The sequence below is a fragment of the Panthera pardus genome, unplaced genomic scaffold (assembly GCF_024362965.1).
Source record: "Panthera pardus isolate Hobbes unplaced genomic scaffold, ASM2436296v1 HiC_scaffold_2, whole genome shotgun sequence".
NCBI classification, from domain to species: domain Eukaryota; kingdom Metazoa; phylum Chordata; class Mammalia; order Carnivora; family Felidae; genus Panthera; species Panthera pardus.
Window position 1 is genome coordinate 28962978 of NW_026526765.1, and position 16249 is coordinate 28979226.

Sequence of the window (16249 nt, forward strand, 5' to 3'; positions counted from 1 at the left end):
GTTGTACATGGGCACAGAAGAAAAGGCTGGAAGACTATGCACTAAAGGGTTAAGAACAACACTCTCTGGATGGTGATTTTAACCATCTCCTCTATGCTCCCCCTGGCAAATTTTATATAATAAATATTACATTAGCAATTGGAGTGGGGAAGTAGCTTTAAACATTTCAAACAAAATGAACAGCCAACAAAAACCTATGATGGACTAGCGTTTACTAACAGAAGAGCACAACTTTTATAGTGCTATGATTAAACTCTGGCACATTCCAGGACTTTACATGCTAAAGCAGTTAGTTTAAAATGACTTGTTTCAGCCCTGATGATACCGAACGGTCTCAAAAGTTTTTGCTGTTTCCATTTATTATAAACCATTTTCTACCCCCACTATGGTAAGCCTTGTACAGCATGAAGTCCAGGAACTAATGCAAGAAAGTGGCCTGACACCTTCATGCAAACGTTAGCACACAGGTGCCACCTTGGAAATGGGAGGTTTCAGCCCATTAGCCAGCTCTGTCTATGCCACTAAAATCTAAAACCATGTCTGTGGAAAAGTAAATAAAGAGCATGCAGCCTAGATCCCTACATAGACAGATCCATCAGTGGTTATTGAGGGCAAGTTAGAAATGTCCGGGGCCAATCCTTAACCTCTGGGGAGTGATGATGTCATCTGTGACAGCACCCTGCCTTTTTTTCAAGTGTCCTTTGCTGTCCGTGCCAGAATGGGTTGGAAAGATCATCTTGTCTATTCATGTCAGCCATCTGCCACTAATTGATGCAGCTGGCTGGGTAGTGGATTTGAAATTTTAAAAAAGACTGATGGTGAAAATGGCTGCCAGGTAGATAGCTTAGTCTGAATGAGTGCCCATCATGTGAAATGTGACACTTTTCACTGTCTTTCTCCAGCTGTTCCTACATCGTAACAGGGAAAGAGCCAAGAATATATTTATTTTTCCCACGAATGAGTGAGTCAGAGATCCAGGCAAAATTAGGCTTCAACTTTAAATCCAAAAGTGTGCCATTAGTGGCAGGACAGGGAAGACAGTTCCAGTGTAACATAAAGCTAATCTCAGCAAATTCCCCTTGTAGCTGATTTAGCCTTCCCTGGATGGGTGTTTTGAATTACACAAATATAGCATACTCTAGAAAAACAACAGTGGCTGGAAGTCTCAGCACATAAGCCTCAGAAGGACAAGTCCAAGGAATAGCATTCTTGATAGTCTCCCATAGTCCTTTAAAAACCAGGAGTGAACCCAAGTTAACTCACCCTTATGCATCACTATTATGTCTATTCTCAGAGTTAAAAAAAAAAAAATCAAAGATTATAAAGCATCTTCCAACCAGAGATTCCCCAGGCACTTCCCCAGCCTACCATTCCTCCTGGAATGCAAATGGCCAGGTCACAGAACGCGTTAGCCTGGCTGACTCACCTTGCTGTCGCTGGTCTTCTGGAAGCTTCAGTTTACAGGTATAAAAACTGTTAAACAGGTGCCTGCTGTCTTTTCTCTGTGCAGTAGACATGGTGCTGGCAATACGGCTGTGGTTCCAGTATCACTAGGACATTTCCTTCCCCTGGTTAGTCACCTAAAATGGTCTTCACCAGACACCCAGAGCCACAGAGGTACATGCAGATCCTGTCCTTGAGTGTAAAGCATTTACTTCTCTAATAAACTTCCAAGTGCTTTCTAGTCATGATCCTTGAAATAAATATTGACCAATATAACTTCCCCTACATACAAAGATGCCAATTCATTTGGATAAAAGCACAGCTTAATTCGTCTTTCATTTCAAAGTACTTTGAAGCTTTCCCCTTTACAGTGTAAAATCCTACAAAGTAACTATTTCTAACCAATTACAGTTTTGGCAATGTTTTGACCCATCTGCTGACACGAAACCTAATGCCTCTAGTATTTCGAGAGGACTGCTAGAATAAGATACACAAAATTTAAAAAGTGCTGCTGAGTTAAATCCAGTGATTTCCAAGCCTGGTCTGAGTTACCCTCTGTGACAGCTGAAAGTGAACAGTTCTTAAAGGAAGCTGAAGGAGGAGGGGCCGAGGGAGCTAGGCTGATTAGCATAAAGAGGCAGGCAAGAAATGGCATTGGAGTTGCTTTGAATAATAGTGACCAAAGCAGGGATTCTAAAAAGATGCCCTGATGTTATAGTCACCACGTTTCTGACTTGTGCTACTTTGTAATTAGAACAAAAGCTCAAGGCAGGGGTTTATACTGCATGGATGTTCATTTGCACATGCAACATCTGAAGGGTATAAGCGGAACTGGTAATGAGCTCATGGAAATATACTGCTGGGACTTTCAGTTTCTGTAAACACCTCTGAGTCTTCAGAAGGGGGCAGTTATAGAGCAGCCTGCCTGCCAACGCAACTATTTGGAGTTCTGGAAGACAAATAAACACATAAAACATTATCTTCCCAGAAATCTACCTCTGATTCCCTTTAGACTCTCCATGTCTACTTCTAGGTCACAAAACAAAGAGATTTCCAGTGGTTTCTTGTGTTGAAATAGCATATTTCATTGAAATATTCATTGAAATAATAGCATAGTTAATTTCTGTTTAAAAACAAACACTAAACACCTTTCATTTAACTCAGAAGCTGTTACCCCTGAAATTGTAATGAACGTTACTAGATGCTGCCCTTCAAGATTCCACAGCTCTTTGTAGATTCTGAACGGAGGTGGTGGGCCAGGATGAAGGAGAAAGGCAGAGTGCTTAGCCTCAAAGTCTGAGCTCCACAGCTTCCTGGGCGCACTTGGAAATTGGTGCTAAGTTTGAAACCCTAACTAGAAGGTTACCTCTTTGCCGGATCTGGATGGGTGTTCTCCTTCCACTTTGAGGCGATGAACAATTCCCCAAACATACTCTGACTTATAAAAACCCTTGTGATATGTGTGATTGTTCTTTCATAATTGCCATGACTTATTAAACCACCTTTATTATTTTAATAGTCTACCTGTTTTGGGCCCCTCACAGTACAACAGGTTATAGAAGTATTTAGCTACTTTGAAAGAGATTCCAATTGTTAGAGAAACATAGTTTCTGCTTTAACGGTTGGCATTTATCTCCTGCTTCACAGCAGTCATGGCAGAAGGCTGAAGCATTTTCTTCCAGAGTGACATAAAGCTATCAACATTCTATCAAGTTACGGACCTCACTGATAAGCATATTATTATATAGGTAAGTCAAATAACCCATAAAACTGTAAGTCAGCCCTTGAGAGAAATGGATTCTTTAAAAAAAAAGTTTTATAGTGAGAAATTTAAATATATATATATGTGTGTATATATATATATGTATATATATATGTGTGTGTATATATATATGTATATATGTATATATATACACACATATATATATGAATTATATATATGTGTGTGTACATATATATGTATATATGTACACACACATATATATATGAATAGGTAGAAAGAATAGCATAATAAGCCCTATGTGCCCATCACTTGGATTTAATCATTATCAATAATTTCAAAACATTTTTACATTTTGTTCAAACTGGACCCAAAGGTCTACACATGGTCTTTGGTTGATATGTCTCATAAGTCTTTTTCACTGTGTAGGATTCTGAGAGAAAATATTGCATGGGGATTAATATCTTACATTTACCCTGATTTATGTCTGATTTTTCAAGGAAGCCCCTAGACGCCTCCATTCTTCTTACGCTTGGATGTAAAGCTGGGGAGAAGGGGGAAAAGGAATGGTCAGCTGACCACAGAGGCTAAAACAGCCAGCCTTCTAGCCCTGGTGCTCCATTAGTGGACTGTGTAACCTTGAACTAGGTACTTAACATCTCTGAGTTTGTGTCTTCATTTGTCAAATGAAACAAATGTTTGGTAAACAATGCAAGAGGTTATTCAATATTTATTCTGTGAATATAAAGACTTGAGAAAATAAGGAGATTCCTGTTTTGTCTTTGGCTATAGCCTGAGGAGAAAGAAATAGACTTAAAACAAAAAATATGAGTAGGATTTGGGAGTGTATCTGAAAATCTAGGCCCTTGATTTTCCAACCTGGCTGAGCACTGTAATTACTCTGGGAATGTCATAGAGATTCCTGACTCCCAGCTGCAGTGTTGGAGGTACGGGTGGTGTCTGAAATATATATATATATATATATATATATATATATATATATATATATATGCATACATATATATATTTAAACATGGTTTATATTTTATATAAATATATGATTTTTTTTAGATGGAATATTTATAAAGTCCTCTTGTCCAGGTAAACATGCATAACCTGCTTAAATAGTCTGCTTTGCTCATTCTTTCATTCATTATATCTCTCCTGAGGGCTGATGACACCAAAAACAAGAATGCTTTAAACTTAGTTTCCAGTGCCACAACATTAGGGAATAGGGACAATCCCCAGGGAGACTTACTGCCTGGTTCCTCTATGTTCCACTGTTGTGCATTATTGAGTCAGCCCTGGGCAGTGACCCTGTGGTTGATTACTTGAGTTACAGAGACTCCTGGGTTCTTACACAGCATATCAAGTCACATTTCTGCTCTGGGAGGAGACTCTGTTTTGACTCACCAACTTCCACTGGAAAAAAGCCAGGATAGCTGAAAGTATGTAATAGGAATATGTAAAATAATATCAGCTCTATCAGCTATAGTTAGAATCAGTTATAATAAGCCGTACCCTTATTTTTCAGAAACACTACCAAGTTAGTAGCTCATAATGGGCATATTATACTTTGCTTTTTGCTTGTAAATAAAAGCAAAGAGTCAGAGTGTAGAAAGTGAAGTCTGGTTGGGTCAAAAAACAAGTGAATAATATTTGGCATTTTTTACTTGCAATTTGATTAAAGATGAGTTAGAATTTCTATGAAACTCGAGCTTATTCCCTTACCAACTCGCTGTGATGTCAAAAAGACGCCACTGTTGAATGGCATGTTACAGGTAAATAATTGATCTTCTCAATGACTGCGTTTGGGATGGATACTGGGAAAAATGATATTTTATGATTAGAACTTATAGCTCAGAAAGCATAGTGCTTGGTTAAATAATATGAATGGTCCTAAGTTTATAGGCGAGTTTTCTTTTTTCAGTTGAACCATATTTAAGAAGCAGGAACATATGCCTTGGACATTAGTATGCAAGTGAGTTATTTAATTAATAACCTGCCTTGTTTCAAAAGTGTTTATGATAGTGTATATCTACTCTTCGAAAGTGTTCAGAGTGCTTTGAATGACAAGTATAAGTAAAAAGCAGCAGTATTACATTTATCACTCTTATCTTTAAAGAATAGGATAAAAGACCCCTAACATGCAAACATGAAAACCATGAAGCCCTGGCCAGAGCCTCACTACAACCCCCAAAGCACTGCAGGGATTATTACATGGCCATTTTAGTTCAATACTCATGAACTAATGTTACGACTTTAGAATTTCTATTGATTTTAAATAACAGATCCTCTGCTCCTTTATAACATTCCATGGTAGATTTTTTTTTTAAGATCACGCTTCCTTCCATCAAAGACATTGTGGACGAGAAAGTAGAGTTTCAGGCTCTCACAATGGCTTATGTAACATGCTTATCATAAAGCTCATCAAGGCAGGCTTTTGTGGCTGTCTAGAGTTGTGTTACTCTAAGTCACTGTATGTTTTTAGCTCAAAGAATTTCTCAGGTAGCACAGTTGGCTGGATTCCCATAATTGCTATTTGTTAAAACATGGGAGATGCAAATGGCTGTATTAGAGGTTGTTCTGCTTGAACGCTTGTTCCTCTCTACGAATTGAGGAGGCGACACTGGCATAGCACCAAACTGCTTACCTATTCAAGGTGCTCACACTCTGAAATTGCCACCATTGATCTTTAATCCATTGAACATCAACATTCGGGTCTTGGTTATCAGAAATATTGCCTCACTCCATAAACATTGCCTTGGCATTTGAAGCAAAATTAATTTTGGCCCTTTCACAGATGAGCCTCAGATCTGGCTGCAACAGGGCTCCCTCTGGAGGTCAGCAGAGACCAAGGTCAGTTAGCAAAATAGCCTTGGCCTCAGCACAAAATAAACCCATGTCTTTAGAATGGGGTCTTGTATTAGTGAGCTCAGGAAATGCTTGTCTGTGTCTGAAGTTGTAGGAAAGTTACCTGATTATTCTCCTACGGGTGAAATTTGATTGTTGCTATGTGCTGGTATTTAATCTCTGTAGCTGTACATTTTTTCTGTCTTTATAGCCAAAGTGAAAACAAGACAAAATAAAACCAAAGGGCAGAAAAATGCAGAGTTTTATTTTGTTTGTTTTAAGTGGCAAGGAAACTGGAGTACGGTGGTTCTGGTTCCATAATGTCCACCATCTGGGTAGGATCAAATGATCCTACAGAATCTGAATTCCACCTAAAAGTGTTTGAAGAATATGGGCATGGGGTCAATGGGTTTGCAGCAAAACTGAACTCTTTGAAGGTAAACACTCATTAACTGGGATCATTTCCAAAATAAAGCAAATTAACTTGCACCAGACCAAACTTTTGTTACTTGATATGAATTTACATTCACAGGAATAAAATAATCACCGAACTATGTTTTTCCCTCCCTACCTCCTTCATACCTTCCTTCTTCCATTAGTTTGTTTGTTGGTTCCTTCCTTCCATTCTTCTTTTTCCTTCTCTCTATTTCTCCTTTCACTCATTTTCTTTTATGTTAATTAAATGGAGTATAATGTATTATACCCCATAATATACGTCTGGAATCTGCTTCAAAATAATTTGAGTGAGGGAGATATGGAGGGTATAGACAAAATAAGACTTGCCATAAATTGTACTGTATTTTAACTAGTGGTTGTAGGGGAGAGGTGACTGAAGAAAACAAAGTCACTTCCCTTTCTTCAAATAAGGCTAAAATTTGAAAAATGTATTTTTTGTTCAGTAAAAATAGGAATAGAATCCCAATGTCCTAAGCCATAAAGGATCAGTTCCACTGAAAAGTGTACAGTGGGGACTCAAAATTTTAAAAACATTTGGGGACAGGGAAAATTGGTTTTCTGTTAATTGGCAAGCATTCCAGTGGGACTCTGTTTTTGTTGGGATGTATTATGTTGTGTGTACACATATATGGACCAGAGTCTCTGCTGAGTCTATAAGGTTTAGGAAAAAATGGTTGATAAAATCTTGGTTTTTGTCAATTTATCTCAATAAAAGCCTATTGGAATTCCCCACCCCCTGCTCATAAAAAAGACTTGCCATAAATTGATATTTATTAAAACTAAGTGAACACATGAGACATATTATTCCTTCATTTATATATTCCTACATATATATATATTTTTAATTTCCATGATTAAAAATTTTAAATATAGTTACTTTTAATGAACCTGATCGAAAGAATACAAGGAATGGGCAATGTGATTTATTAGGACGTGGAAAGAAGCTCTCCACATTTCTTTTCCTATTTCACTTTTTACTCTCTATATTATAAAACATATACAAAGATGGGAAATGTTAACATTCATACTGTATTTGTGGAGCAGCCCATGAATACAATTTATAAGCAAACAAACAAACCCACATTGGGCTACACTCAGAAACATCTGCTATTGACAAAGGGGCATGATCATTAAGCTCAGAGAGACCTCTGTGGCAGAGGAGAGCCACGTAAGGCTGGGCCTTACATGAAGATGCCACACTCATTTTTAAATAGGACGAGATGGTCATTTTACTCATTACTTCTCAACCGTACAGATGTTCCCTTCTACACCACTTAAAAAAATTTATTACTATTTTATTTTTAAACTTCTGATTAAAAAAGCAATTAGGTTGTGTGTTATGGGGCTGCTGTAACAAAGTATCATAAACTGATGGCTTATAAACAACTGAAATTCATTTCTCACAGTTCTGGAGCCTGGAAGTCCAAGATCAGGGTGCCAGCATGGTGGGGTTCTGGTGAGGGCTCTCTTCTGGCCTGCAGGCTGCTGACTTCTCACTGTGTCCTCACACAGTGGGAAGAAGGTGAGAAACCTCTCTGGAGTCCCTTTTATGAGGGCACTAATTCCATTCAGGAGGATTCCTTCCTCATGACCTAATCACCTTCTAGAGGCTCCACCTAGCACCATCATATTGGAGGTTACGATTTCAATATCTGAATTTGGGGTTGGGGAGGACACAAACATTCACTCTGGAAGAGGTTGTATTTTCAAGAATGGGAGAGGTTTTAATATAAATTCAGCTCCTTGGCGGGGCATTGGAGAAAAGGTATCTAGGAACTCGTTACATTCCCACATATATGACTTCAGAGGCCTGCTCATGATAGTCAATAAATATTGACTGTTGGACTACAACCACTTCTTGCCTCCCAAACCACACACACACACACACACACACACACACACACACACTCCTTATCTCTCTGGTATTCATGACTGGCATGTGAGGATCAGGTTTTGTAGCTCAGACATTGATATGTAGCTTCAAATAACAACAGCACCTAGTGAGCTGTAGGGTGGGGACTCCCTGAAAAGTTGTGTCAGAACCAGGGCCACCAAAGCCACTCCTTTGTTGCACAGTGAGGACCCAAAGCGACTGAGGTTGAAGAAGACGGAAGGGTCAGAATACAGGATCCTGCTCATTGTCTCAGGGGTCCAGTTGGGTAAATCAAGAAAGAATCAACCTTCTACTTCTGATCTTTTAAATTGTTTCTCAATTCAGAGGAGCTTGAAGCTCTCCCAGGAACTCTGCAGTCTACCTAGACTTAAGTGTTATTGGTACAATTAAATAAAACTCCTGGTATGTTTTCTTGTATATTACATACATCAGCTGCCAGCAAACATACACTTCTTCACTGTCAGCTTTCCAAAGTAAGCCCATGTAGATAATCAATCCTAAAAAACATTTAAAGAAGACAATAGAGAAAGGAACTTTTAAACTTACTTACAAAAAAGACTAATTAAAATAACAAGCTGAGCACACACTTCAAAATCCATTCAGAAAATATGAAAAGTCATACAAAGGGGTAAGTAAAAAATATAGGTGATGCTCATTAAAGTGTCACCTTTATGTACATGCCATCGTTGGATGAAAAATTATGAGGACTTCTAAGAAGATTTAAAAAGGGGGGGTGGTGGAATCTGAACAATAGAGTGGAATAAACCATAGTAAGAGAAATTTGGCATCAATAAAGATGAGCAACACGGACAACCAGTATGTATTAACGAGAAAACTGCATGTGGAAGAGTAATGTTTATCCACAGGATGAATCCTGATAATTTAAGAATGTAGGTTATCTGCTTGGAAAAGTCTTCTAAACAGGGCCCAGAAAGAGAAGTAGAGCTGAAAGTAACCTAAGACCGTCCCCTTTCCCCTTCCACCCAGAAAGAGACTGGAAAGAAATGTACTGAAGCCTTCCATAGCCAAAGTCCTCCTTTGTGGTAATTGGAGGATATCTTCAGGCTGTCTGTCTGCTTTATATCCATGAACCCAAAAGACTGTCAATACAACCAGGGCACTTATACAAAGCATGCAGTCAACCCCTAGGAGAAGTCTGCTGGGGAAAAACGACTCACACACCTACACCTACAGAGGAAAATCATGCTAAGTCTCCATACAAGTCAACCTAAACCTTCACTCATAAATGGGACTGACCAATGTAAGATCATTAGATATTTGAGGAAAACCAATAAAAGTAAGGAAAAGGACCAGATGAGCAAACAGAATAGATGACCTTGGAAAAACGAAATAGAATTAATGCAGGAAATGAAAGAGAACTTAAAAAAATAATTTGTTAGTGTCCTTAGAACAGAAAGGATATTACGTCCATAATATATGAACAGGTTGCCATCACAAACTGAGTTGCCAGAACACTAGAAAAATTCTTGGTAATTAAAAATATGATTGCCCAAAAAACCCCACACCTCAATTAAAAAGTGAACTAAATAATGAACCTGATTAAAGATAGAATTAGTCATATAGAAGATAAAGTAACGGAAATTTCGAGAACATAGAGCAAAATGACAAAAAATTTTGAACAAGTTGAAACATGAAAAGTCTGTTTAGGAGGTCCATGTACTCCTCTGCTGACTAGCTGTGACCTTGGGCAAGTTGCATAACACTAACACCCAGTGTTAAGTGTGTGTTTACTGTTTTCCAGCACTGTTTTAAGTCCTTACACATGTTAACCCATCTAATCCCCTCGGCAGTCCTCTGTAGGCTGTCCTTCCATTTGCCATCATCTACTACTACATCCTTGATTTGAGGAGCTGGATGTTCTGTAGTACTTTCACCTGATAAATTAATTTCTGTATAAAGTACCAAATAAGGGACATAGAGAGTCCACAACCTACCATTCATCCTCTCTTTTCAAATATTGGCCAGGGATCCCCTCTCTGCCTCCCTGCAAATACTGTTGCATCTGTGGTAGAGTCAAAACACACAAGCAGCCAGTCATAAAGCCAAGAAGTGTTGGAGGCAAGAAGCCATGCCAAAGAGGCAGTGGTGATGTGTGGACATGTGGTTTTTCCCTAAACAGGGCTTCAAATAATATTGAATTAACAAGCAACCTTTAAAAAAAAAAAGAGAGACCTGTAGATTTTATACAAAATTCTAAATTTCAGGTTCTTGTGACAAAACTGGAAGATTTGGTCCCTCTTCAAAAAAGGTAACGACTGTGTTAGTTAGGATAGACTGTTGTAATAACTAGCCTCTAAGGGCGCCTGGGTGGCTCAGTCAGTTAAACCTCTGACTTCGGCTCAGGTCATGATCTCACGGTTTGAGTTCGAGCCCTACGTCGTGCTCTGTGCTGACAGCTCAGACCTGGAACCTGCTTTAGATTCTGTGTCTCCCACTCTCTTTGCCCCTCCCTCACTTGTGCTCTGTCTCTCTGTCTCTCAAAAAAAAAAAAAACATTAAAAATTTTTTTTAAATAATAATAAATAGACTCTAGAATGCAGTGCCTCAAAGAAGATAGAATTTTTTCTTTTATAATAGTCCAGTGATGATCAAGAGGTCCAGACTAGGTAGGTGGCTTTCCCTGAGATCATCCAGGATCTCTGGTGGCTTCTATTTTGTTGTTCCAGAAGAAACATTTTCATTTACCATCTTTGATTTTAGAAAAGACTACTTTCACAAGAAAACAAATCCCTTGCCTTCTATACGTATTCCAATATCGAATGAATCAAGGCCAATTTAAAATCTCCTGCACCTTGCAGATGATGGATAGATATTTCAAAGCACTTTTATAAAGCACTGTTTTGAAAATGATAAAGATGTGACAAAACAAAACAAAAACTAACAAAACTTCTCTACAGACCATTATACATGACCTATAATGATGTGGATGGTACTAACAAAGAGAGAAAATATGCAATGCTCCTTCTTCATTAGTACAGGAGTACCAATTAAGTATCTGTACTTAACTGCAAAGTCAATCACCTTGTCCCTTCATTTTTCATTCGCTCTGTAGCAGACATAGTTGAATGCCTGCCCAGCAGCGATTTCCTCCCTCCTTGATGTTGACAGAACTCTGACATTGTGCAGCTATGTGCTTCAGGAGAGGCGGGCCTCATCCCTGTCATCACGGATTGGTCTAAATCATCACGTAGACCCCACTCTCCTTGCATTAAAGATTTCCGAGAAAATAATTTGTATCATGTCACATGGCTTTTACAACAAACAGGAAAAGTACTGAGAAAAACCACCTGGGTGGCTCAGTCGGTTCAGCAGTTGACTTCAGCTCCGGTCATGATCTTGTGGTTCATGAGTTGGAGCCCCCACATCGGGCTCTCTGCTGTCAGCACAGAGCCCCCTTCGGATCCTCTGTCTCCCTCTCTCTCTGTCCCTTCCCCAGTTGCACACGCACACACACTCTCTCTTTCTCTCTGTCAAAAAAAATAAACATTAAAAAAAATGAAGTATTTAGTATCATAATTTCCAGGAGAGAGAGAAGTCATTCCATCAACACTGACTGGCTCAGTGCCATCCCTGCAGCTGCCTCACCTTCCACTCTAACAATGCTCAGAGCAGCAGGACACTTGTCTTTGGAAACCACACTTTGCCAATATCAACACAATACTTGCTCGGCTCCACCTTTCTGCATCTCCCTTCCTCTTCTTAATATTGCACTGATTAGTCACTGGTACAGGAATCTGTAGCCAACAAAGACACATCAGGGCTTTTCATACTCTGTGCTCTCTCCCTGAGCTGCTCTTCCTCTTGCCTCTTCATTTTTCAAGCATCAACATCAAGTGTCTTCTGGGTGAAAGACTCCGTGGCCCCACCGTCTTCAGGATAGAGTCAACCATACTCTCTTCTGGGCTGGACCTATATGTCGGCTATATTTCTCTTATTGTATAATGCGTATTTCCTGATAATTCTCCATACACATGTTTCTTCCCACTAAGATATGAGTGAATTGGGCTGAATATATGGTACTTTTAAATAGGAATAAAAGGCAGAAAGGAAAGGAGATGATAAGAAAAAAGAGAGGGAAAGATGGAGGAAGGGAAGAAAGAGAAGTGTTATGGTTTCTTTCTTTTTTCTCAATGAGACCATGATGAAATAACCAACTTGTGTCATGTTTAGATCCTAGCAGATGGTTCCCCAAACTGGGAAAATTTCTGCTCCATTCATGGTTAAGAAACAAAATGGAAAACACTGAAGCCAATTTTTAAAAATATTTATTTGGGGGGTGCCTGGGTGGCTCAGTTGGTTAAGCGTCCAACCTCGGCTCAGGTCATGATCTCACAGTCTGTGAGTTCGAGCCCCGCGTCGGGCTCTGTGCTGACAGCTCAGAGCCTGGAGCCTGTTTCAGATTCTGTGTCTCCCTCTCTCTCTGACCTTCCCCCATTCATCCTCTGTCTCTCTCTGTCTCAAAAGTAAATAAACATTAAAAAAAAATAAAAAAATATTTATTTGGGAAACAGATTCATTAAGTGATTGACATCCATAATAAATAGAAAGAATAAAGTGCTACTGACCTAAGAACCAAAGACAGGCTTTTATACCATTAAATGAGATCAAGATCATAACATTGGAAGGTCTCTGAAATCAGGCAGGCCTGCTGGAATCTGGGCTTCACCCTGTGCTAACCATATGACCTTGAGCAACTTCCCATCTTCTAGCTTCCAGTTCTGCATCACACAAAATGAGTACAATAACACCGATCTTATATGATTAATATGCAGTTTGCATTAAATGAGGTAACTGTACCTAGCTCAATGCTGGGCACAAGCCAATTAGATGTTTAGATGTCAGCATCTTTTTATACATGGAAAGTACTGACTAGAATATATATATTTCTTACCATGAATATATACATAATGTTCTGGTTTGTTTAGGATGAGTCAACTCTCTATAGAATGACCATTCTTGGACAAATTGATAAATTTGAGTTACCTAATTTGAGGCCTGTGGAATGCAGGGGTCTCAACAAGAGAACATCAAGATGTTCTGTGGACAGGGAACATGTCTAGTTCAACTTTGGGTCCCAAGAATGGAGCACAGAGCCTGGCACACCCTAGATGGCAATGAGTTTCATTGGAAGAACGAATTCATGAAATCACTCTCAAGGTCTCATCTGAGCCATATTGCTAAAATTTATATCAACATAAGATCCCAGAACTCCTGGCAGGATCTTTCTTTGTAACATGTTTTTAAAACCTGCATAACATCAAACAGAAAAGAAGTAGGGTTTCATTCTTCCTTGACTTTCCTCGCATTGCCATTTTCTCTCAGTGCAAGGAAACCTTTTTCAGCTCCATGGCTGAGAAACAGCCAACCTTTCAGCTGTAAGAATTTTCCAGATGCATGCGAGAGCTTCATTAGAAACCTTCTCCACTCTCGCCCTCAAAAAACCCCCAAAACACAAACCAATAAGCAAACCAACAAGCCAACAAACAAACAAAAACAGATATTTTTCTTTCTCTTTTTCCCGACCCTGTTATTATGGGTTGTGAACTGCAATGTTTAAAATTACATCATTCTTATGATTTATGAAGTTCTAAATAAAATACTGTTTACAAATGCACAAAGCACAAAAGATGTTAACTAGATATGATGGAAAGATGGAGATAGCTGCCCAGTCTGAACTGAAGAAGAGCACCCCACTGGGAGTCAGCTAACATGATTTATTTTGTCAGCATTTGGCAGACCCAGTAAATTACAAACATAGCAGATACCAAGTGGAATTATCTACAATGCATTTCAGAGGGCCAGCTGTGCTTGGTATAAGAAATAATATTTCATTTAAGGGAATTAGTATTATGAGATAGAGTTAAGTATGTAAGTGGGAGCTGTCTAAAAATTATTTTATAAAAATACTTGGTTTTCCCTCTTTGAAGCTCATTTGAAACATACTTTATAAACTTCATTTTGAGTTTAAAAGGAGGCAAGCATTTTGTAGTTTAAAGACACTAAGACTGACAGAAAATTAAGATACCTGAATTGTCTAGCAGTACACGGCAGAGATTTCTGAAAGTCTTTGTGTGGTTTGGGAAGCTGGTTCACAGCCTGGAGTCAGCCAGGTGTTATACCCGCGGGCAAAAAGAAGTCATTAAAGTCATGAAAAAAGTGATGTCCTCCAACCTGCAATGTGGCATAAAGCCTAGTTCACCACAGCCAGCTGGTGCACAGTCCTGGGATGATTTCAGAATGGCAATCTACACATCTTACTTTCTTCCCTTTGCTATGAACTCCTTCCTGGGTCAGAGACCGGACACAAGGACAGATGTGTAGGCTCAGCGAGGACCAGTCAGGCGTGAGACAAAAACAATGGAGTGACTCAGAAGTGAACTAGATGCCTCACTCCACCGCTAGAGGGTGGTGTGCAGAGTGATACAAGAGAAAGACTGGGGAGACTTCTTAAAGAGATCTTGGAGTGTTAGAGTTGGAAGCCTTGTTCTTTCCACATCCTCACACTCTTGAGAAAGGGGAGCACTTGCCATGGTTTCCTATAAAGAGGATCCCCAGAGAATTGCCTGTGAAGTTCAGGGATACATCTGAACATAGAGACTGGTACCAGCAGAACCCGTGGGCACGTCCAGAGCTGCCAGGGCACGGGCAGAAGACACCAGCGGGCTTTGGACACAAGCAGTGGGATCAGAAAGAGGGCAGAACAAGCCAGGAATGGCTACAAATTACCCCCCCCCCCCCCCCCCCAGTGTTCCACAGAGCCAAGACGGTTCTAATAGGGAGTCTAAGCTTCCCAGGGCCCCGGAGGTCCAATAAGATGGTTGGAAGCACAGGTCAGCTGGCTCCGCAAATCCTCTTTGCCCAGACACACAGGAAGCAAAGGTTCCAGGACCACGCTTAGTCTTGGCAAGAGGGACCCCCGTCCTGGACCCCATCTTTACAGGGCTCTGCTGATCACCAACAAGTGCATTTGCAGAAGAATACATGGTGCTGCTGCCACCCAGGATCCAAGGTCAGAGGCGGCACAGACCAACGTAAAACCCTAAATATTTGCTCTCCGACTGACACTATTCAGGCCCCAGGGAAAGCTTCTCCATTCCCTTAGATCCTCTAAACAAAAGGCAATTGTGTCCAAAGCCCAGAGTTTTGTGGACTGCGCTTGTGTCGATGCTGCTTGGGAGCATGGGGAGGATTTCAGCCATGTATTTGGTGACAACACTTTGGGGAGGAAAAAGCCAAATTAATTAACTTGTAAATCCTTCCTCTCAAATAGTGTGAATTCAGAAGTGTCTTTTATAATGAAATAGCAATTCCCTTATGGTGCCAACTGTCCGTTTTCTTTGTTCCCTTTATTTTATTTTTTGTACTTGCAGAGGTGCTCATGCATTTGCCCACTATTTTCTTTTTTTTTTTTTTTGAATGAAAAATAAAATAAATACATATATATATATATATATATATATATATATATATATATATATGCATATACAGTTAATGGATCACGTTTCCTGAAAATACTACATTCAATTAAGTCACAATTACCCAGAAAAACCAAAGAGATATAATAACTGGCTTATTTATTTATTTTTAAGAATCCCATTTTTATTTATTTTATTTTTATTATTATTTTCTTATATAATTATTGTCAAATTGGTTTCCATACACTACCCAGTGCTCACGATTTTCAACAGTTAACCTGGTATCTGAGAATTAGCTACAGTATTATTCATATTATCCTTACGTGCATGTATAGTGTAGGTCTAGTGTAACAGGCATGAAGCGCAATCGCTTTCCTTTATATTGGCAATTTCATGGGCATTCAATGCTAGAATTACAAATAGTTCTGGTTCTATACAAATATTTAC

General features: G+C 39.3%; 1 protein-coding gene across 3 annotated transcripts in view; it reads right to left on the reverse strand.

Annotated features, from left to right (window-relative positions):
* RANBP3L (RAN binding protein 3 like) overlaps positions 1-16249 on the reverse strand; it is a 282806-nt gene that overhangs the window by 44165 nt on the left and 222392 nt on the right. The window contains exon 1 of one of the 3 annotated variants that reach the window (XM_019438093.2): positions 1427-2164. The exons of the other annotated variants lie outside the window; for them this stretch is intronic. Within the exon in view, the coding sequence (XP_019293638.2) occupies positions 1427-1517 (91 nt within the window). The 5' untranslated portion in view covers positions 1518-2164. Of the gene's footprint in view, positions 1-1426; positions 2165-16249 lie in introns of those variants that run through there. 3 annotated transcript variants of the gene reach the window in all.